Here is a 25650-nt window from a genome sequence, read left to right as displayed (position 1 = left end):
TTTGAACACTCACCTTTATCCCCTTTGCCTTTGTAAAATGGCACTATAAATGCATTCTGCCAATCCTCAGGCAAACCTACGTGTCGTAAACATCTTTTTATTCTCCCTAAAATCTAATGATACTCTCTCACCCCGACTCTCCTTTGCCCTCTTTTTCACCTCTTGCACCTTCCTCTTGACCTCCTGACTCTTTCTTTTATACATCTCCCAATCATATGCACTATTTCCCTGCAAAACTCGTAAAAATGCCTCTCTTCTCTTTCACTAATAATCTTACTTCTTCATCCCAACACTCACTACCCTTTCTAATCTGCCCACCTCCCACGCTTCTCAAACCACAAGCATCTTTTGCGCAAGCCACCATTGCTTCCGTAAATACATCCCATTCCTCCCCACTCACCTTAATAAAAAACAGGAACATGTGAAACATTAAACTTGTAGTAACAGGTATTAGAAACAGAATCAAACAGCTTTTGTAAAGAATTTCAATTAAGTGTTTTTTGTGCCATCTATCAAAACACTGAAAGAAAAATAAAAGTGCCATGACCAATTTTCTGTTACCATGAAATATAAGGCACTTCAGAAACAAGCACTGAGCTATTTTCTACTTTGAGTGGTATATGTTCATGTAATCTCCTAATTCTGAGTTATCGCATCCTCCCATAAGAAGGCAATATATATATATATATATGTGTGCAGTAACACCCAGCTGCCCCCAGCTTGGACCTTAGATCAACAATACATATCAGATCTGAATGGAGGTAAACCCAATACCATGGTAACTACTTGGTATTTACATCATATTCCTAAGATTACAAACTATTACTGTGTTCTGCTTCTACTATAGGTCTTGTGCATCTGAAACACATGAGCATAAAAGACCTAACACGTGTACCTTAAACAGTTGCACACATTTGTTCCCACTCCAAGGCATTACCACACCATTGTTCCATAAGAATAGCTTTCATTTGTTTCAATTAGGTTTGTACGTAATAATCATCAGAAAAAGTACAGCAAAACATAAAAACTTTAGATTTACTCTTTTCCTTAACTGCTTATGGTCAACAACCTACCCACTCCAACATTCTAAGAAGGAATTAGATATAGGATGAAGTGAGAACTCTGAAACCTGACACCTGGCCTATAATCACCACTGCGCAGCTATTGTCGAAGGTTCAACTGATTAAGCAAAGGAAATCAATGATTATCTTCATTGGGTCATCTTAGATGTCTGTTCCAAAACTGGACCTCCAGTCTGGCTATTCACTGCCAAAGCTTCACCTTTGGAAAGGCTTGCACAGGAAGTTTTGTAAGTGCAGCTTTAGGTCCAACCACTGGTGTATTTCTTCATCAGGCCTGCTCCAAGATCAACTAAGCTGTCCAGCAGTGTCCAGTGAAAACTGCCAGAGTCTGCAAAAAAGACATAAGTTGAGTTCTTGGAATCACCTGAATCATCCTTTGGAAAAAAAAAGACAGACCTTGAATTTGGGTTCACAGATCCTGGTGAATTTATCCTTCTGACACTTGGGGGTTGGGTTTTGGGGGGAAAGGTTTAGATTTTCTTTCTGAAAAAACATACAAAGCAGACACAGTTCAAGATCACCACAACAGTCAAAATATGCCCCAACACACACAAAATTCTGATCCAGATTATGTTTGCTTCTGCAAGTTTCCGAGACTTCAGTGAATATGCCATTAACAAGTGTAGAGGTATTACCAACATCTACCTATCTATTTTGGTTAAACTTAAATGCCTTCTCTGCTTCTGAGAGGAAAAAGAAAGGACATACGAACGAACAATCTCATTTGAACACATCCAGTCTCTTGTTGTCATAAACACTACTGTAGTGATATTCTGCACAATAAGGACCAAAAAAAAAAAAATAATTTAAATCTCAATTCAATGGTTTTCAATGTAATTACTGGCTCCTAGTTGTACTAACTTTGGCCCATTAAAATTTCTTGAAGCGCAAAAAAAAAAATTAACATTGCAACCTCGAACATATATGTGCGTGTCAGGAAAAGGCATATCCACAAAAATAATGGAAAAAATTAATGATTGAGGTGGAATTGCCATGTATCAAATTAATGCTCTTGATCAACAACTTCAAAATAATCAAGTATTAATCAGTGAGCAATATCATAAATTGCATTTTTCATATTCATTCTTTGCACAGTTCTCTCCAAAATAATCCGTCCATATATTACAAAAATATAGGAGAAAATTGGTTTTATCATATGAAAGTCTTACCTACCACCCAGAAGACATTAGAGACCATCTTCGTTTCAAAACGTCAACAAAATGATATGGCAAATCAAAATTTTCACAATCAACAATCATCTATATATTTAGAAAGAGGGGAAAAATAAGTAAAAGAGATGGAGTGTGACAAACCCCCAAAATATTTTGATGTAAACCAAAAGTATACATTATATGCTACCCAAATTGTGTATGTTCAAATGAACTGGGAGAACAAAGTTTGATAGAAATTATTTATAGCCTATAAAAAAAAATTAGATTATCTTGCCCTAGTGGTCTCATGAGATAGTTTCTCAAACATCGCAATCCATCTAAAAAAATATATCGGAATATTACACACAGACCTATATCAATGAAGTGGATGCATTCCAAGGGTTCACTTCATTCTCAGAAAATTCTTCACCAGAGGTAGATATAACACAGAAAGTATAGGGATGCATTCCAGGACTTCAGAGAAGAGGGTTATAACTGGAAAAACTCACTGAATATAATAAAAAATAAGTTTTGAATTACCTGACCATATAAAAAAGCAGAAAGCAATGAATCTATACTGGAAATATATAACCTAGAAAATGCTCCATCTCCACCCTCTGTACTATTTACAGATTTATGCAGCACTTTTAGCCAAACAGCCAAGAGCTCTTGACTGTTGCTTGTATGATATTCTGTGGTTAATATGATCATTTAACCACTCCAAAAAAACAAATGAGTCTCTAGGATATGTAAATTCGTGCAGCAGTGACCAGGTAACGCATTATTTGTAGGAGTGCCACTCACTAGTTCATAAATGAAGACTCGTGAAGCTCTTCGCCGACTGGTTGATGACATAAACAAAACCCACTCAGTTTTGTATATTTTTGCATGCACTGCTTAGGCCTATATTAGTCATTTCTTGGGCATTTCATTTTTCTAATATGGTGTTCTTTCATTCCAATATTAAATGTGTTTTGCACTTTTACTTGAAAAACTCCATTTTTTTCAGAAAAAGCTGTAACTATGGCAGCACTGCTTTACTGGGATCATTCTAAAACACATTCATAAAATTACGTACAGAAAAGTATAAACTTATCAAAAGTTATTTCTATACTTGCCAAATCTAAGGTTCATTTAAGGTTCATTTCATCAACAACTGTGCCATCCTTTTGGATTTCAGTGATTTTCATTCATTAGGGTGACCCCTCATGAAGAACCTAATGGTGTGTAATACATAAAGGGTACAAACTGCTCATAAACAGTCTCGCCAGGTTGAATTGTGTGTCAATATATTAAGAAAATTATGTTCTAATCAATCATATTAAACTGAAGAGAATATATATTTTCTTAAACTTTTTTGAATTTGCCTCCACCAGAATGACCAAAACATTAATTATTTTCATGCTGACTTTATTACAAAGAAGCCTCATTCAATGACAATTTGTTCACAGAGGTATATGGATTTGCACAACTGTTTCTTTACCTACAACCTGAGTCTTTGGAACTCTCTACCCTCTCATCTCTTTCCCAAAAACTATAACCTGGCATTTCTTTTTGGTCTTTTTTCACTTCCTCCTAAATTCGTAAATACGTTATCTTGCCTCTTTTTACACTTTCAATAACTTATCTATATCTAAATTACAGCTTAGATGTAGACCTCTGTCCTTATGATATGAAAGAACATTATATCAAAATAATAAAACAGCCAAGAAATAAGTAATATGATCTGAACCATAACCAAGGAGAAAAAAAAAAGTGGAAGGGTACTAGTAAGATATCTAACCAATAACATACCCCAATTTTCTTTTCATTTCTCACTTAACCAAGGATCATATCATATTTCTTACTTGCTTCATTATTCATATATATATATTCTTTCATTTCATAAATAGTTTTTCACTATTTCGTTGTTTGGAGACTGATCTGGTGAGAGTACCAAGGCAAAATAATTGTCTTTCTTTGGCTACAACCACTTCTTATCTTTAACCAAATATTGTTCAACTAGCTCAATTGAACATAATTTTGGCAATCTGGATGACACAGCGATATTCTGGAATATCTGGGCTCTTTTCTGGGTTCTGTCCCACAGAAGTCATGGAATTCTTACCTATCTCCCACCTGCCTTCGATTAAACTCAATAAAATGGTGAACTGTAATTTTCAAACATTAAACTCAATAAAATGGTGAACTGTAATTTTCAAACATTAAACTCAATAAAATGGTGAACTGTAATTTTCAAACATTAAACTCAATAAAATGGTGAACTGTAATTTTCAAACATTAAACTCAATAAAATGGTGAACTGTAATTTTCAAACATTAAACTCAATAAAATGGTGAACTGTAATTTTCAAACATTAAACTCAATAAAATGGTGAACTGTAATTTTCAAACATTAAACTCAATAAAATGGTGAACTGTAATTTTCAAACATTAAACTCAATAAAATGGTGAACTGTAATTTTCAAACATTAAACTCAATAAAATGGTGAACTGTAATTTTCAAACATTAAACTCAATAAAATGGTGAACTGTAATTTTCAAACATTAAACTCAATAAAATGGTGAACTGTAATTTTCAAACATTAAACTCAATAAAATGGTGAACTGTAATTTTCAAACATTAAACTCAATAAAATGGTGAACTGTAATTTTCAAACATTAAACTCAATAAAATGGTGAACTGTAATTTTCAAACATTAAACTCAATAAAATGGTGAACTGTAATTTTCAAACATTAAACTCAATAAAATGGTGAACTGTAATTTTCAAACATTAAACTCAATAAAATGGTGAACTGTAATTTTCAAACATTAAACTCAATAAAATGGTGAACTGTAATTTTCAAACATTAAACTCAATAAAATGGTGAACTGTAATTTTCAAACATTAAACTCAATAAAATGGTGAACTGTAATTTTCAAACATTAAACTCAATAAAATGGTGAACTGTAATTTTCAAACATTAAACTCAATAAAATGGTGAACTGTAATTTTCAAACATTAAACTCAATAAAATGGTGAACTGTAATTTTCAAACATTAAACTCAATAAAATGGTGAACTGTAATTTTCAAACATTAAACTCAATAAAATGGTGAACTGTAATTTTCAAACATTAAACTCAATAAAATGGTGAACTGTAATTTTCAAACATTAAACTCAATAAAATGGTGAACTGTAATTTTCAAACATTAAACTCAATAAAATGGTGAACTGTAATTTTCAAACATTAAACTCAATAAAATGGTGAACTGTAATTTTCAAACATTAAACTCAATAAAATGGTGAACTGTAATTTTCAAACATTAAACTCAATAAAATGGTGAACTGTAATTTTCAAACATTAAACTCAATAAAATGGTGAACTGTAATTTTCAAACATTAAACTCAATAAAATGGTGAACTGTAATTTTCAAACATTAAACTCAATAAAATGGTGAACTGTAATTTTCAAACATTAAACTCAATAAAATGGTGAACTGTAATTTTCAAACATTAAACTCAATAAAATGGTGAACTGTAATTTTCAAACATTAAACTCAATAAAATGGTGAACTGTAATTTTCAAACATTAAACTCAATAAAATGGTGAACTGTAATTTTCAAACATTAAACTCAATAAAATGGTGAACTGTAATTTTCAAACATTAAACTCAATAAAATGGTGAACTGTAATTTTCAAACATTAAACTCAATAAAATGGTGAACTGTAATTTTCAAACATTAAACTCAATAAAATGGTGAACTGTAATTTTCAAACATTAAACTCAATAAAATGGTGAACTGTAATTTTCAAACATTAAACTCAATAAAATGGTGAACTGTAATTTTCAAACATTAAACTCAATAAAATGGTGAACTGTAATTTTCAAACATTAAACTCAATAAAATGGTGAACTGTAATTTTCAAACATTAAACTCAATAAAATGGTGAACTGTAATTTTCAAACATTAAACTCAATAAAATGGTGAACTGTAATTTTCAAACATTAAACTCAATAAAATGGTGAACTGTAATTTTCAAACATTAAACTCAATAAAATGGTGAACTGTAATTTTCAAACATTAAACTCAATAAAATGGTGAACTGTAATTTTCAAACATTAAACTCAATAAAATGGTGAACTGTAATTTTCAAACATTAAACTCAATAAAATGGTGAACTGTAATTTTCAAACATTAAACTCAATAAAATGGTGAACTGTAATTTTCAAACATTAAACTCAATAAAATGGTGAACTGTAATTTTCAAACATTAAACTCAATAAAATGGTGAACTGTAATTTTCAAACATTAAACTCAATAAAATGGTGAACTGTAATTTTCAAACATTAAACTCAATAAAATGGTGAACTGTAATTTTCAAACATTAAACTCAATAAAATGGTGAACTGTAATTTTCAAACATTAAACTCAATAAAATGGTGAACTGTAATTTTCAAACATTAAACTCAATAAAATGGTGAACTGTAATTTTCAAACATTAAACTCAATAAAATGGTGAACTGTAATTTTCAAACATTAAACTCAATAAAATGGTGAACTGTAATTTTCAAACATTAAACTCAATAAAATGGTGAACTGTAATTTTCAAACATTAAACTCAATAAAATGGTGAACTGTAATTTTCAAACATTAAACTCAATAAAATGGTGAACTGTAATTTTCAAACATTAAACTCAATAAAATGGTGAACTGTAATTTTCAAACATTAAACTCAATAAAATGGTGAACTGTAATTTTCAAACATTAAACTCAATAAAATGGTGAACTGTAATTTTCAAACATTAAACTCAATAAAATGGTGAACTGTAATTTTCAAACATTAAACTCAATAAAATGGTGAACTGTAATTTTCAAACATTAAACTCAATAAAATGGTGAACTGTAATTTTCAAACATTAAACTCAATAAAATGGTGAACTGTAATTTTCAAACATTAAACTCAATAAAATGGTGAACTGTAATTTTCAAACATTAAACTCAATAAAATGGTGAACTGTAATTTTCAAACATTAAACTCAATAAAATGGTGAACTGTAATTTTCAAACATTAAACTCAATAAAATGGTGAACTGTAATTTTCAAACATTAAACTCAATAAAATGGTGAACTGTAATTTTCAAACATTAAACTCAATAAAATGGTGAACTGTAATTTTCAAACATTAAACTCAATAAAATGGTGAACTGTAATTTTCAAACATTAAACTCAATAAAATGATGGTGTAAAGTAATTTTCAAGCATTTCTTGTAAATAATTACCTTCAGAGGATTCTTACCTGATGTGTGAATCAATAATTAACAATCTACATTTTCCAAAAATATACAAAAAAAAGTTGAAAAAAGCATCAGGTTGTAACTGGTTCAAAACGTTCTAAAGATAATCTATCAAATGATACTATGCATCATACTGTTTACACGTTTTTGTACATAGTTCTCTTCAGTAGGTTGTTACCTAATGGACTACCAACTAATTGTCTATTTGATAAGAAAATTACAGGAGAAAAATGGTAAAATATATGGAAGTCTTATCTGCCATAAACAATAATTTAGTGAACTCAAAAAATGGGCACAGAAATTTGAATCTCGTGTATATCAAAGCAATGGAGTAATTTTGATAAGCTTGAAAAAGGAAACAAGAACTAAAAATGTGCAAAATATCACAACACCAATGCATAATGTACCCATTTACCCATGAATAAAACTACTAGAAAATCTCTTGAACAAGTAATTTTGTACCTTACATGTTCATTTCCCAAGTTTTTAGCATTTTTTTTCAGGAATCACAACAATCTCTCTCAAAGAGGAAAAGTTGAGAAACTCATCTCGTCTGGGTGGAGGATTATAACAATTTGTTTTGATAACCTTTTCAGATTCTGGGGACTAGCATCTTACTTAATAACCATGAAAATAATATGTTAGAAAATTAGTTGTGACTTAGCATGGTCTTTATTTTCACACTAAACTACTACTCCCACTTTAGCAAGGCAACATGAAAAGCAAATGAACAGCAGCCTCACTTGCACACATTTACCCTCAAGCTGTCAAGAATAATGTACTAAAGCCAGCATCTAGCATCCAACCAACCAGTCCCATTACTTAGGAATTTACTTCAACCACTTCATATCTTTAACCAAATATTGTTCAACTATCTCATTGAACATAATTTTTGGCAATCTGGATGACACAGCGATATTCTGGAATATCTGGGCTCTTTTCTGGGTTCTGTCCCACAGAAGTCATGGAATTCTTACCTATCTCCCACCTGCCTTCGATTAAACTCAATAAAATGGTGAACTGTAATTTTCAAACATTAAACTCAATAAAATGGTGAACTGTAATTTTCAAACATTAAACTCAATAAAATGGTGAACTGTAATTTTCAAACATTAAACTCAATAAAATGGTGAACTGTAATTTTCAAACATTAAACTCAATAAAATGGTGAACTGTAATTTTCAAACATTAAACTCAATAAAATGGTGAACTGTAATTTTCAAACATTAAACTCAATAAAATGGTGAACTGTAATTTTCAAACATTAAACTCAATAAAATGGTGAACTGTAATTTTCAAACATTAAACTCAATAAAATGGTGAACTGTAATTTTCAAACATTAAACTCAATAAAATGGTGAACTGTAATTTTCAAACATTAAACTCAATAAAATGGTGAACTGTAATTTTCAAACATTAAACTCAATAAAATGGTGAACTGTAATTTTCAAACATTAAACTCAATAAAATGGTGAACTGTAATTTTCAAACATTAAACTCAATAAAATGGTGAACTGTAATTTTCAAACATTAAACTCAATAAAATGATGGTGTAAAGTAATTTTCAAGCATTTCTTGTAAATAATTACCTTCAGAGGATTCTTACCTGATGTGTGAATCAATAATTAACAATCTACATTTTCCAAAAATATACAAAAAAAAGTTGAAAAAAGCATCAGGTTGTAACTGGTTCAAAACGTTCTAAAGATAATCTATCAAATGATACTATGCATCATACTGTTTACACGTTTTTGTACATAGTTCTCTTCAGTAGGTTGTTACCTAATGGACTACCAACTAATTGTCTATTTGATAAGAAAATTACAGGAGAAAAATGGTAAAATATATGGAAGTCTTATCTGCCATAAACAATAATTTAGTGAACTCAAAAAATGGGCACAGAAATTTGAATCTCGTGTATATCAAAGCAATGGAGTAATTTTGATAAGCTTGAAAAAGGAAACAAGAACTAAAAATGTGCAAAATATCACAACACCAATGCATAATGTACCCATTTACCATGAATAAAACTACTAGAAAATCTCTTGAACAAGTAATTTTGTACCTTACATGTTCATTTCCCAAGTTTTTAGCATTTTTTTTCAGGAATCACAACAATCTCTCTCAAAGAGGAAAAGTTGAGAAACTCATCTCGTCTGGGTGGAGGATTATAACAATTTGTTTTGATAACCTTTTCAGATTCTGGGGACTAGCATCTTACTTAATAACCATGAAAATAATATGTTAGAAAATTAGTTGTGACTTAGCATGGTCTTTATTTTCACACTAAACTACTACTCCCACTTTAGCAAGGCAACATGAAAAGCAAATGAACAGCAGCCTCACTTGCACACATTTACCCTCAAGCTGTCAAGAATAATGTACTAAAGCCAGCATCTAGCATCCAACCAACCAGTCCCATTACTTAGGAATTTACTTCAACCACTTCATATCTTTAACCAAATATTGTTCAACTATCTCATTGAACATAATTTTTGGCAATCTGGATGACACAGCGATATTCTGGAATATCTGGGCTCTTTTCTGGGTTCTGTCCCACAGAAGTCATGGAATTCTTACCTATCTCCCACCTGCCTTCGATTAAACTCAATAAAATGGTGAACTGTAATTTTCAAACATTAAACTCAATAAAATGGTGAACTGTAATTTTCAAACATTAAACTCAATAAAATGGTGAACTGTAATTTTCAAACATTAAACTCAATAAAATGGTGAACTGTAATTTTCAAACATTAAACTCAATAAAATGGTGAACTGTAATTTTCAAACATTAAACTCAATAAAATGGTGAACTGTAATTTTCAAACATTAAACTCAATAAAATGGTGAACTGTAATTTTCAAACATTAAACTCAATAAAATGGTGAACTGTAATTTTCAAACATTAAACTCAATAAAATGGTGAACTGTAATTTTCAAACATTAAACTCAATAAAATGGTGAACTGTAATTTTCAAACATTAAACTCAATAAAATGGTGAACTGTAATTTTCAAACATTAAACTCAATAAAATGGTGAACTGTAATTTTCAAACATTAAACTCAATAAAATGGTGAACTGTAATTTTCAAACATTAAACTCAATAAAATGGTGAACTGTAATTTTCAAACATTAAACTCAATAAAATGGTGAACTGTAATTTTCAAACATTAAACTCAATAAAATGGTGAACTGTAATTTTCAAACATTAAACTCAATAAAATGGTGAACTGTAATTTTCAAACATTAAACTCAATAAAATGGTGAACTGTAATTTTCAAACATTAAACTCAATAAAATGGTGAACTGTAATTTTCAAACATTAAACTCAATAAAATGGTGAACTGTAATTTTCAAACATTAAACTCAATAAAATGATGGTGTAAAGTAATTTTCAAGCATTTCTTGTAAATAATTACCTTCAGAGGATTCTTACCTGATGTGTGAATCAATAATTAACAATCTACATTTTCCAAAAATATACAAAAAAAAGTTGAAAAAAGCATCAGGTTGTAACTGGTTCAAAACGTTCTAAAGATAATCTATCAAATGATACTATGCATCATACTGTTTACACGTTTTTTGTACATAGTTCTCTTCAGTAGGTTGTTACCTAATGGACTACCAACTAATTGTCTATTTGATAAGAAAATTACAGGAGAAAAATGGTAAAATATATGGAAGTCTTATCTGCCATAAACAATAATTTAGTGAACTCAAAAAATGGGCACAGAAATTTGAATCTCGTGTATATCAAAGCAATGGAGTAATTTTGATAAGCTTGAAAAAGGAAACAAGAACTAAAAATGTGCAAAATATCACAACCCCAATGCATAATGTACCCATTTCCCATGAATAAAAATACTAAAAAATCTCTTGAACAATTTAATTTTTTTACCTTACTTGTTTTTTCCCAAGTTTTTGCTTTTTTTTTTCAGGAACCCAAAACCCAATCTCTCTAAAAAGGGGAAAAAGTTGAAAAAAATCATCTCGTCTGGGTGGAGGTTTAATAAAAATTTTGTTTTGAAAACCCTTTTTCGGGATTCGGGGGAAATAGCATCTTACTTAATAACCATGAAAATAATATGTTAGAAAATTAGTTGTGACTTAGCATGGTCTTTTTTTTCACATTTCTATTTCTCCCACTTTAGCAAGGAAACAGGGAAAAGAAAAAAGAACAGCAGCCCATTTTGCACCCATTTACCCTCAAGGGGTCAAGAATAATGTACTAAAGCCAGCATCTAGCACCCAAACCCAAACCCAGCCCCTTTAATTGGGAATTTACTTCAACCACTTCATATGCCACAGTTCAGCCCACCTGCATTGCCCCCCAACCCCCTTTCCACCCCCACAAAAAACCCTTGGCGTGTCCCCCAAAAACAACCTATATAACACACTGATCCAATACTTTCCCTTTCCCTATCTTTCAGCCCCTGACACCCTGAAACCTCGACTTCATCATTCTGACTCTTGTCTCCCCCCACACCCTTACTTACTTCACTTCAAACACTCAGGTCAGCCCTAACAATCCAACTGTGCTCTCTAACACATTTGCATCTAACAATGTTATTCCTTGCACCATCAATAACCTCAAGCATTCAATTTCCAATATATCCACTCCCTCCCTATATTGACATTTAAGGCCCATAAAGTACTGTGAGCACTAGCTATACCTTCAAACATCAGTTTTGTCCAAACTGGAAGTGCCCCCCCCTTTCCCCCCTTACCAAAAAACCCCCTTTTTTTTCCCTTTTCCTTTTTTAACCCCTTTTTTTTTCCCCCTTTGGACAATTTCTTTTTCTTTAAAACATTAATGGGTTTTTCCCCTACATATCATAGTTTTTACATCTAATAAACTTTTGGATCAGGTGTTTGCTTTTGGGAAAAATTTTATGTTTAGAAATACTTAGAAAAGCAAATGGATTTGTAGGGAGCATTTATGGATCTGGAGAAAAAAATATGATAGAGTTGATAGAGATGCTCTGTGGAAAGGTTTTTTAAGAAAATATGGTTTTTGGGGGAAGTTGTTAGAAGCAGTGAAAAGTTTTTATCGAGGATGTTTGGGATGTGTACTGTAGGAAGGGGAGGAAAGTGATTGGTTTTCAGTGAAAGTAGGTTTGCGGCAGGGGTGTGTGATGTCTCCATGGTTGTTTAATTTTTTTATGGATGGGGTTTTTTAGGGAGGTAAATGCAAGAGTTTTGGGAAAAAGGGGCAAGTATGAAGTCTGTTGGGGATGAGAGAGCTTGGGAAGTGAGTCAAATTGTTGTTTTGCCCGGTTTTAAAACAGCCTGGTGGGGATTCATGTGAGAAAAATGCAGAAGCTGGGTGACTGAGTTTGGTTTAAAATGTGTGAAAGAAGGGAAAATTAAGAGTAAAAGTGAATAAGAGCAAGGGATTAGGTACAGTAGGGTTGAGGGTTTAAGTCAATTGGGAGGTAAGTTTGAATGGAAAAAACTGGGGAAGGAAAAATGTTTTAGATAAACTGGGGTGGATTGGCAGCGGATGGAACCATGGAAGGGAAAGGGGTCTTTGGGTGGGGGGGGGGGGGCGAAAATTTTTGGGGCCTTGAAAAATTTTGTGGAAGTCGAGAACATTTTTCTCGGAAAGCAAAAATGGGTATGTTTGAAAGGAAAAGTGGTTTTCCCAAAAATGTTGTATGGTTGCGAGGCGTGGGCTATGGATAGAGTTGTGCGCAGGAGGATGGAAAAAAAAAATCCTAATAAGATATCTGTAAAGAAATATCATCCCAGCATCAATTGTTGAATCTAATTGAAAGCTCTCAAGAAATATTAACTCAATAGTTACCATCACATACCATAAAAACTATTTTTTCTGACAAATAAAATCACAACTTTATCAAAATTAAATGCCCAGGAAATACTGTCAGAGCTAAAAACACCACACATATATCTAATTCTTTCTCTCTCTCTCTCTCTCTTTTTTTTTTGGGGGGGGGGAGCAGCAGCACGATGTTAAACACAACTTCCATTTTCTTTGGAATGCCAGGTAAAAAATACATTTAAAAATTATTACCTTTCTTATATATTAGTAAAACCACACTTAAAATATTTCACGTCAAGGCAGCTATCTCATTGTCAGGACCATCAGAACATTCACAGAAAAAATGGCAATCCTTACCACAAGGAATTACAAAACCCACAGCAACCAAACCTAACACATTCCAAAGAAGATGCACACTTACAGCACTAATCCAGCCCCCCTGCTCATAAATCACTTCTGACCCCTTCACAAATACCACTGCTTCTCATAAAAAAGGCACAAACCAACCTTATCCCTGAAAAGATTCATGAAAAATCCACATGAAATTAATCCTGTACCAACTCCTAATCCACCCTTCATTCCCATTAATGAGTCTTAAAGAGCTTTAAAAAGAATCTTCTGCAACAGGCCCTGACAACATATCAAACTATTCCCCAGTTGCAATCTAAGCATTGAACAGATAACTACAACCTTTACTGTAAACTTCTGCCTTTAGCATCCAAACTCTCTGACAAACTGATCCACAAAAGAATCAAGTGAAATAATCCACTTAAACACACTTGCTTCAGACCCAACCACATTACACAGTAAACTCACACAACATATCCTTAAGTTCTAACCAACCGTAATCCCCATCCCGCACAATACTAATGGCAACAAACAACAAAGCAGTTGAAATGGACTAATTTCTTGGTATTGGTGGATAGCATCCATTGCATCTGAAGTCTACTGAATCAAGATTTTATTGTATTTATAACGTCCAGTTCAACCTCCCAAGCCTAATCTTGGCTAGGGTAAGTTGCTCTATAATCTGACCCATCAACTCTAAAACACGTGGGTAACTTTTCAAGTGAGTTGTTCTGGTCATCCTGTATTCACTTAGCTAACACTATATTTTCCATAACCTTCTAAATCATGCTTTACTTTACTGAGCTTTAAAGTTCCAAAGGATATCAGATATATGTTTTATAATTATCCCATGAACATTTCTATGAAAGAGTCCTGGTGTTACCAATGACCTTTCTAAAGGCTCTTGCACAGGCTGGGAATTTCTGACTCCAAACAACAGAGCCTCATCAAAAGGTTTCTGTTCACTCTTGCAGGTGGAGCATAACAACATCTGAGATACACTTATATATAATTTTTTTTTCATACTATTCGCTATTTCCCGCGATAGCGAGGTAGCGTTAAGAACAGAGGACTGGGCCTTTGAGGGAATATCCTCACCTGGACCTCTTCTCTGTTCCTTCTTTTGGAAAAAAAAAAAAAAAAACGAGAGGGGAGGATTTCCAGCCCCCCGCTCCCTTCCCTTTTAGTCGCCTTCTACGACATGCAGGGAATACGTGGGAAGTATTCTTTCTCCCCTATCCCCAGATATATGAGATATATACGTCCATGAGATATACTTATATACGTCTAAAATAAACAATTATTAAACAAATACAATAGCTGAATTTTAGTTTTTGTATCACTGTATACACAACCATAAACATTAAGGTTCAAAAACAAGGTTAAAGCAATCAAATTTGTCTCTTCTTACAATTCAAACTCATGGTCACTTCTCATATAGTGCACTACTGGCTCAGTTAACCTTTTTAATTTCTGATCCCAAGAGCTGCCTGCTTCTGTGCCTATGCTAACAGATATACCAGGCAATACACAACAAACAGCTGTTTTATGCTTCCTGTGTGGCTAATGGCAACTCAAGCGTGGGCTATTGTGATGAATGCTTCTTTCCTTACTGAAACTCCTTACCTTCTACTATCTATCAGAACAAGTGCATCCAGCCCTGATGAAAAAGGCATTCCCACTTCATATTTCCCCCTTCCTCTATAAATATACCCCTTTCAAGTTCCATTATGTTTAGCCTCATTAAGAATTTGAATGGAGTTCTTTTAAAAAAAAAATGATAATAATTATTAGTTGTTTACGAAGTGCACACTTTACAAATCCTGATAACATAATTTTGACTGCATTAGCCACTAATGAGATTCATCCTAAGCATTACAAGGTGGGGTACCAAACAGAGAAAGAATCCACGGTATGTCTTCAGCATCAATTTATATACTAAAGATTAGTAATCTATCCTGAACAGTGTGCCTTACACAAATATTTTGACTATGTTGTGCTGAGCCAGACAAAAGTTCAAAATGTAGTCCAGATAAGACCACATCGAAGAGGCTTCCTAATAGATCAAGCAACATAATGGTCCCTGAGATAAACCCACTAATAAGCAAAACCATACCAAGATCCAGACAACATAGGAGCTAACTTCATAAGCTTGGAGATAAGCATTATGACTACTACTTTTATTCCAACTGCTAAATTATTATGTAAAATATGTCACCTGAATATGGTACCATTTTACGTTTGATATGTACCCATTTTAGAAATAAAAGAGGCTAAAGATGGACTTAAGGGGCCTGGAATAGGACCATGTTTTCTGTATTGGTTTGGTTCAGCATTGACATTAGGTGGTCATTTGATTTGCCACTAGCTTTAAATGCCTCATTTATTAGCTCTTGGTGGGGACTAATTCAATACTTCCTGAGGGTAAATTGTAGACCCATTCTTGATGAATGTAGTTCTTCTGAATTGGAAATTCAGTTCTGTAAAAGCACATTTATCAAGAATGGGTCTACAAACAACCCTAAGATAGTACTGAATAAGTCCCCATCCAGAACTAATAACTGAGGCATTCAAAGCCAGTGACGAATCAAATGACCACATGATAATACTGAAATTCCAAAATATCTACTACACAATTCTGTAACTGGGCAAATGGTAGGGGAATAAATATTTGTCAGAAATACTGGGGGTGAAAATCCATCAGGCCAATTAAAAAAGCATGTGGTGGGCATTTCTGAACTTCAATCTCAACACTGGGTGGTTGACTGATCCGTCACTTCTTGCTTCAAGCAACTCAAATTAAAAAAGCATGTGAGTGCATTTTGGAACTCCCATCTCAACATCGGGTGGTTGGTTGATTCGTCTCTTTTGGCTGTAAGCACCTTTTTAATGAAAATGTGTTAAGTCAGACATAAAACTGAAGGAAAATTGCAGTCTTGTTACCACCGTTATGTTAAATTTTTGTTTTCATCAAACCCCAAAAGTGGAGAGGGCCCAAAATTTTTGCAAGGGGAAACTGAAATAGAAATATACAAACAAAAGTACCTTTCAATTCTATTAATTCAACTTCACTGTTATTGAAATATGGCAGTAGTTATTAGACTGAATTAAAAATAAAAAACTCAACAGCAATTCACTTATAGATGACCTCACTAAGATAACCTGCATCTAAAATATATCAAATAACCAGGGAGAATACCATGAAATTAAGGATGAAACTTGTGTATGATGAGAAGTACTTTTGAATGAATGAAATGGTAAATCCACAACTCTCACTCAAATCTAAAAAAAATATGATAGTTGAGAATGTTCAAGATATGGGTCCTATAAGCATAAAACTCCCTCCCCATATGGTACAATCAGGTGATGATTTTGACGTATCGAGAGGGTGTCTGAGACTACGCACTCCGAAAGTGGAGGGAACAAGGAAAAAGGGAAGAGATGGAGTGAAAGATGCTTTGAGTGTTCAGTGCTAAACATATACATACAGGAAGGTGTTAAGCATGCAAGGGAATGATCGAATTGGAGCTATGTGGCTAACAAAAGGATGAACCAGGGCACGTGGTCGGGGGAACTACAGAAAGGTCTGGGGGGCCTGGTAGTGGTTAAGGGACTCTATATTCAGTGCATTATATGTGATGCTAAGTCAACACAGGCGTCCTTCCTGTTAATTTGCTATTTTCTGGATTTTAACAAGTGAAACGAATACACATCTCACACTCTCCACTGTTCATTTGAAGCGCTTATACCCCACAATTTCTCCTTAGTTTACAACTCTGATCACTTAATGCACACAATACCAATGATGTTTGAGGTACTCCATGTGCAATTACACTTTATGTACACAATACTCATCATAAACATTTTATTAGTAACTATGTTACTCGTTCCTTATTTTCTCCTAGGCATCTTCTAAAACTTTACCTGGAGAGCAGCATCTGAGCTACTTATCTCAACTACTAAGCACCAGTGTTAAAGGCCATTTTCCTGACTAGTACGCGAATAACCACTATTATGAGTTATTGGACCAAGATGATTTTTCCTGAATATCGACCTACAAGCATTAAGGTTTACAACACCAGTATAACAGAGTTCATTCCAAGACTTTGACTCTCAAGGAGACATAATACAGTATCTCCTTGCCGATACTGCAACATACAGGGCCCTTCGATGATGGGGCATACCTTACAACTATATGCAGGTTGTTGGAAGACAAGGAAAAAGTACAAATCTAATAAGATTTCCGTTTGTTTTACGACTGCATTATATAAATACTCTATAACTCAACTTGCTTCATTCATCACAAATGCTGGCATACGACTTTCATTGTATGGTCTGGACAACAAAAACATACTTTTGACCCATGGTGTATAGTCTGTATAATTAGAGGGTACCAAGCAACAGGAAGCGTGAATGGTGCGTCCTTGCGCTAGACCACGGACCGCCATGGCCACTAACCGTCACATTCCCTACCTGGCGTCAACGCCACATTAAACCTCCCTAAAAGCGTCAGAAGTAGATACTTTATCACGACCTGTGCCACAGATAAAGTCTCCAGGTCATGATACACAATACAGAGGGATAAATATCGGCAAAACTTTCCCAAGAAGACCAGCTCACCTGAGGTAACTTGAGGAGGATCCCGCCCGTCTGTATCATTTCACACCCGAGTATTCTTAGGTCCATTTCGATCTCCGGGTCGAGGCCATCTTGCTGGGAAGGACTTGGTGATAACTTGTCCGGTGGGATAAGCACATTTTCCAACGTTATAACTACAGAACCATACTTTTTCGTAGGAGGATTAATCGCCTCCGTTGACCCGGCAGCCATCTTGTATCCCGTGTCAATAAGAGACGTGAGCTTGAGGCAGCAGCCTGAGCGGTCAAACAAAAGAAGGCTACAAACCGTTACTTCTCCGCCGTAAATGGAATCCAAACATTTGTCAATCATTTTAAAAAGATTTTGTTTCGGAGAATAAAAGACTTTGTAGTAATTGTAGAAAAACGTTTTGTACAATATATTTTAGCCACAAAATTACGTATTAATATTATTTGATTTGCACAAATTCCCTTTAAATTAACTGTCTTAGGCATGCAAACTGAAAGCCAATTTTTTATCTAGTAATAATTCAGGGATTTCTGAAACATCTATTAATGATGACATATTGGTTTTTCCTTGGCTTGATTCCAGGAAAATCTTGAACATACCTTTCACTTGGCTTTGTTATCGGAAAACTTTTGGGTGGATAAAGTAAATATCACACTTTCCTCAAAACAAAATATATCGAACATAACGACAAAATTCATAGTTTGGCTGCAGTAAGCTCCTGACATTTGTAAATTGGAAAAGTTCCTTGCACGTCTCGAAGATATACTCACTGATATATATATATATATATATATATATATATATATATATATATATATATATTCGGAAACGTATATGTACAACAAGTGAGGAACAACATGAATTAATATCAATGACGCAATAGTGTCGGTAGCGTTGGTACGCCTACTCTCGTGTTGAATGTCAAAGGAATTGACAACTTCTCTTGTTTTCTGCTTCGTTTTACTACATTAGTCACCCGATTACTGATGCTCTTGCGCCATATTTATCGACAGATGAGAATATGGCGTTACAGCATAATGAATCTGCCATATTGACTAGGGTGAACACATTTGAAGTCTGAAGACATTAGGAAATGTTGGGAATATCTTAACGCCATAATCTATATTGAGGGATATTCATTTTTTTTTAATTATTTATGGTTTAGAATTGCCAATAAATGAAGGTTGTAATTATTTTTTGGCGTTACACATTGTGGTAAAGAAAATGTTGATCTTTAGTGTGTGGGTTCACTTAATGCGGTGAGATGGTGGCTTTTACGGATGTGACTCATGGCACTTTCTTCTGATACGCCTGCCTCTCTCTCTCTCTCTCTCTCGTGGAAGATCGGGTGATATTATCTTACAACTAGAACTCCACTACAAGTGTAGGTTTTTGGGGAGAATTTGAAGCGGTAAAATAGAGGAGATATTTTCAAGATGAAGCCTTTGTATTAATAGCTTGTACCCTGCTACACACAGTCTTTCTTAACCAATCTGCCGCTGCTCACAAGTGTCATGTTTGACCAGTCACAAGCCAGATGGTGAAATTCGTGACGAATCAATCGCCAGCAGAAATATCTTGAGAATGTCGACAAGTGCGTCAAGACACTTGAGAATCTGCTTTTACCAGTTCCTCGCCAACAGACTTCGTCATTGGCGTATTTGATCAGTCACTGTAAGAAGGTCAACGTCATGGCAAGTTCAACCAGTCGTTCGTCGCATTTTTTTGTCGTAGACATATTACACTAATTACCCCACCAGACCTATTTCGTGGGCTTGGGGCTGGGGGAAGATAATCAAGAGTACAATTTAGTCATGTATCAATGGTTCTACTTAGCGAAGAAGCCATTAGAAGCATAATAGGTGCGTAAATAAGAGGCCAGGGACACTTATTTTTCCATTAAAACTATCTATTGAGTGACTGTATGTTGGCCTAGCCATTGACCTGATCCTTCGGGGTCACAAGTATGGTACATGGAGGTCGTACCGTCGTACTAAAGGGTTGTAACGACGTGCTCAAGGGTCGTAACGTCCTTCAGTGCCACGAGGGGTCACTCATCTGTCTTTAAGATGGCCATTCAAACTGAGGGAAAGTTCCACTTTTGTCAGTTATCATTCACTTCGTAAATGATGTATCAGTATTACACATAGGGCATTAATAACCTCAAGTTGTGAGTTTTCTATGAACATATGGAAGGTATGGCAATAGGAATACAAAACTCGCAGTCCCTTGGCGTCAACCTAATGTTTGTTTGAAAAGGTGGGTTGCATCCACTGGGCAGTGGATTGTGTATCCCAATTAGTTCCATTCTTTAACCTCCTGTTTCATATGTCGTAAAACTCAACTTTGACCTTCTTGGAAGCCTGACTTAGTGCATTCTTTCCCAAAACAGAGAGCGTTCTAGCCCATCCCGCTAATGCCCTCGCTTCTCTTATCACCAAAGTCTTTGAAATTCTCTTTCACTCTCTTTAAGTCTTAGAATCGCAATGTCCTCGTACAGGTCATCAAAACAACTTTCGTCGCCCAAATCTACTGACGATCTTATGAGCTTCACATCTGGTCCTCCTTTCATGATTTCTGGTGAATCTTATGTCGTAGTCCTCGACTTATGCATGCAAAGCGTTTGATGTGGTTTTGGCACACACCATTGCCCTCTTTGCACGTCTTTCATTTGGCCTTTCTGGTTCTTTCTCTTTTTTTCATGTCTTCAGAGACAGGTTTCTTGTGATAGCTATTGGTGAAGAAACTTCTTATCTTATCAAATGCTGTTCCTCAAGGCTGTGTTCTTTTGGTACTCTCCTCCATCTTTCTTGTCTCTTAGTTATGATGGAGTTAACTAGAATCGAAAGGTAGGCGAGGGGAAATAGCGGGACATTACGGAACCATAGCCATATGTGAATACTTTATAATGGCACAACTGCGGATGTATATCACTGGTTAAACGAATAGTGTATATACCGAGATAAAAATAAAGGATATAAAGAAAGAAAGATAGATTCCCATGTAAAACTTCTCTCCTGTACAAATTAGTATTGAGATCTCTCTCAAGGCCAATAGTGAGACTACTGCTATTCCTGATATATATATATATGACTTGTCTGACGAGGTTGAAGCAGAACTGGCTACGTTTGTATGTGATATCAGCACCATTGAAAGACGTCTACAGAAAAGTACTAAATAGAACTAAGAGCTTAAGAGAAAATACTTCAGCAAATGGAAAGTGCTCCAAAAAGTTTAGCTATAGTAAGCGTAAAGGAACGAGAATGGGAAAGAAAATATGTAGAATTGCCTGTGACACTTATAATAGGGAGGATAGATAAAAAAAAAAACTATGAAAAGCACTTCACATCATAAAATCGTACGAGGATCAACCTAAGAGAGGCGAGTTATAGTTCACTCAAATGTCACATTGCTTTCTAGTACATGGACAGTAAGACACATCATGTACAGTCCACCCAAGCTGGTGCATTATGCAACAGTTGTTTTCTTCCCAGGCATACAATTCCTGATAATGACAAACATACTCCGGTGTCAGAATGAACTCGGCAATTAAGATATTATAGACTAAATAAGGCTGGTTTCATGGATGGACGTGAGGAAGCAACACACACAGCTGTGGGCAAGAAGGATGAGCGAAGGCGAGATGAAGTAATGGCGACAACTAATAAGTGCAAACCCAATACTCTTTTTATAAAAAATTTTCCATGAGCGTTAAGGTACCTTCCTTCATATACATATATATAGCGCCACAAATCCAGAACTCCTCTCCCCCATACTGGAGAGAGAGAGAGAGAATCACATGCACAAAATAAAGAGGATTCATTATTCAAAGACGCGTCCCCTTGCAGTCTAGTTAGCAACTTCAACACAGACATTGTCCACTTGCCAGGATTAGTCAACAAGAAAATCATATGGCCATCCAGTAAATTCAACAAATGAAAAAAAAAAAATGGAAAAGTTGGACGTTTTTCAGAGAAGAATAGTAAATACATAGTTATATAAATATGTAGAAGTCCGGTAACATTCTCTCATCTCTCTCTATATATACACATAAATTAGAGCAAAAGTAGAAAAAGGGAATTAATCATTCCTTATCATGATAAAGATTAGTTATCTTAGAACCCTCGACAAATATTTACCACGGCAGCGTCATTAACGATACATACTGTGTGTGTCTACTTACATAATATCATTTCATATACACATGATTTTATGATTTTCATGGCGGAAAGTTTGGTTTTATATTCAGCCATATATTGTCATCCAAGATATCAGTAGACTGCATTAAAGAATGTAAAGGATATTATTATATGAAGATGAACAAAGATATTTGGAAAACCGTAACGGATCTTGTTTTCATGACTTACATTGTGTAGTAAATTCAAATAAAAAGATTAAAACAATATGAACATCAGATGAATCAAACAAAATAGTCATAATAAATATCAAATATTTTGAAAAAAAATATATAGCGCTAAGCCTGACTGAACAACAAAGTGAATGTTTGTCCACTCGACCTATATTTGCCAGCCGTTGAAAGAACCTAAATATGCCAAGCCTCCACCGGTGACAGAGGCTACAGAGATCAAAACATGAACAAAATATGTCTACCAGACTATGCATGGCTGCGAGCCCTGCGTCCAACCCCAGGCCAAACGGAAATAGCAGCGGCCGGCGAGGGAGACTTGCTCCAAGTATAAGCTGGCACGCGGGCACCACCTTCACTCTTTTTAAACTTCCTCAGTTTTTTTCTTAAGTTTATGAGCCCAAATACATCCTTTTTATTTTTTTTCGATTCCGTTATTTTTTTTTTTAAATTTTAGCAATATGTGGCAAGAGCAATTTATAATAATTTTTGTTCGTTTTAACTAGAATGATCAGACATTGTGATAAAGATTAATATGCCCAAGCCTTAAAAAAAAATTTACAAACACATTGCAGCCCATAATAATTTAGTTTGGGTCCGGTCTTGTAATCGGAGCTAGGATAAAATAGCATATTCCAAAATCCTACTCGAATTAAAATGAAGACTTTGGACAGTGGAAAATGCAGTTGTTAAATGGCACATAAATACTGGTTTACGGACATATGGTGTAGAGATGTGAGGATGGTTTGCTACATACGTGTTTTTGTACCTTATTCATATACCTCCGGCAGACAGTTTGCGTGTATATATGGTATTTTGCTGCTTTTTCGTTTAAAAAGTTAATCAGTTGAACTAAGCATTGTTCATTGTCTACAGTGATGGATGGCTGGTGCCTCTCTCAAGGTTTAAGGTTCCATAGAACAAAGTTTGCTCCACATTACTGCTACCGTTGAGGTCTCGAATAAATCTCCGTTGTCTCCGATTCTCTGCCTTATTTCTTAATGTTGCCTCCCAGAACAATGTACCATTTGGTCCCAGATCGTTGAATGTTTCCTCTATTTTCGATGCTGGGGTATCTTATGTTCGTGACGAAGTGTAGAGCCTTATTTTTACCAGAATAGTGGCTTTGGCTTACGTGATCTCGAGGTGAAGTGCGTGGGTACTGTGAAGTAGTAGGTCAGGAAGAGATGGATCATCATAGCCTTCACCTTTACCTAGTGCGTTTTTTGTAATGTTCTATAATAAACCTTGTGATACGTGGGCTAAGGTAGTAAAATTTTTACGATGCATTAATGTCATTTCTGTTTACGGCCATGTCGCAGGTTTATTCCCCATTGGAGAGTGAATGTCCCCCTTTCCTTGGGTAACGGCAGGGGTCCATCTCCCCCCCCTGCAAATTGGAAGGGGGTAAAATGACACTACTTTTCCTAGAAAGCACTTGTGGTGGGGATGGGGGGATCCTTTCACTCCCAGCAAAGGGGAGGGGGGAGTTAAAAGTGCCTCCTCCCCGGGGGATGACGGTCAAGGGGCAGTGAAAAAAAAAAAAAAAATAAATGCCCTCCCTCCATGGGCTGACGGTGGCAAGATGAGGGGGGAGGGGGTTGCTCCCATGATGGAGGGGGTCCTTCCCCACGAGAGGTGCGTCAAACAAAGCCAGGGAGAAAAATATGTAACGAGTCTGGTGCACTGGGCGAAATCATTCCATGTTTACACAATTTGTAAGGATGCTAAAATGAAAATGCAGATTATATCACACCGTGTGAAGATATATTTCCAAATACATTAAATGTATCTTTCCTGTTAATGTTTGCGTTGTGTGTTCACTTAAACTTTCCCTACTTTAATGTAGGCAATCTCATTAAATTACTGTAAACTCAATGTGCAAGGTAAAATGCAAATAAGGCAAAAGGCGAACTATTCTTGGCGAAGCCAGCGGTTAACTGCATCAAACGACCCACCTCCCGTTACGTAATAACTTATGACGCGTCACTATCCTACGTAAACAGTTGACTGTTTAAAATGTTGATTACAACACCCATATAAACCCACAACTGCATTCAACGTTGTCAACTAACGTATAGCTTCATTAACATATAAAACCACTACTAACTTTACCCTAACCTGTGAACCCTTAAGTGATTTTCCCAAATCTTCTAACGACCACAACTTGTTTCTTAGTGAAACATGCAAAGTAAAGGCTGGTATTTTGAATCATGCAAAACCCAGTACCAACTTCTCTAACATGAAACATGCTTAAAGCCACTAACATCTTACGAAACACGTATAAACGATTACCACTCACGAAACATTGACGAACTCTTATAATTTTGACGAAACATATAAACCGACTCCCATCTTGATCCAACACAATCCTTGTACAATCTTCATGAAACATGCATAAACCCACCGCCATCTTCACGAAACACACACAACCCACTACCACTTTCACGAAACATGCATAACCCATAACCCATTACCATCTATGCGAAACGTGCACTATCATCAAGAAACAAACATACACCTACTAACATCACGAAACATTCATAAACCCTCTAAGGACTTCACCATACATACATAACATATCTTCACTAAACATACATAACATTGTGACGAAACATACATGACCTACCAACATCTTGAAACACACAACCTACTAACATCCTGACGAAACATACTTAACCTACTAACATCTTGATGAAACATACATAAACTCGCTCCCATTTTGACGAAACATACAAACCCATTACCATTTTGATGAAACATACATAAACCCACAACCATTTTCACGAAACTTACACAGACCCAATACTGTCTGAGCCAGCAAACATCCAAACTCACAAGGGGCTTCACAGAGACAGACCCAGAACCTACTGAGAAGCTCTGTTCAATTATTTATGTCCCACCACTACCGTCCCGGGATACCCAACCTCCCTCCCTCTGAGCTGAGTCACTTGTAAACATTACTCTGTACACTCCTGCCAACACAAAGATATCACCTAGTCCTTTTGTTAGCTTCGAGGTTTTGGTATATA

At 34.9% G+C, this 25650-nt stretch overlaps 1 protein-coding gene across 2 annotated transcripts in view; it reads right to left on the bottom strand.

Moving 5' to 3' along the window:
* Nucleotides 1–18501, bottom strand: part of LOC139766122 (cyclin-L1) — a 73574-nt gene extending 55073 nt beyond the window's left edge. Inside the window, exons 1-2 of one of the 2 annotated variants that reach the window (XM_071694346.1) lie at nt 18265–18489; nt 1282–1410 (exon numbers count right to left, since the gene is read on the bottom strand). Coding sequence is in view for 1 of the 2 variants with exons in the window: in XM_071694345.1 (XP_071550446.1) it covers nt 18265–18474 (210 nt within the window). In the remaining variant the exon portion in view is untranslated. Of the gene's footprint in view, nt 1–1281; nt 1411–18264 lie in introns of both variants that reach the window. The other variant, XM_071694345.1, reaches the window with a different exon arrangement.
* Nucleotides 18502–25650: the final 7149 nt, after the last annotated feature.

This window comes from Panulirus ornatus, chromosome 57 (assembly GCF_036320965.1).
Source record: "Panulirus ornatus isolate Po-2019 chromosome 57, ASM3632096v1, whole genome shotgun sequence".
NCBI classification, from domain to species: Eukaryota; Metazoa; Arthropoda; class Malacostraca; order Decapoda; family Palinuridae; genus Panulirus; species Panulirus ornatus.
Note: the sequence above shows the minus strand (reverse complement) of the source record. Positions and strands in the feature narration are given on the sequence as shown.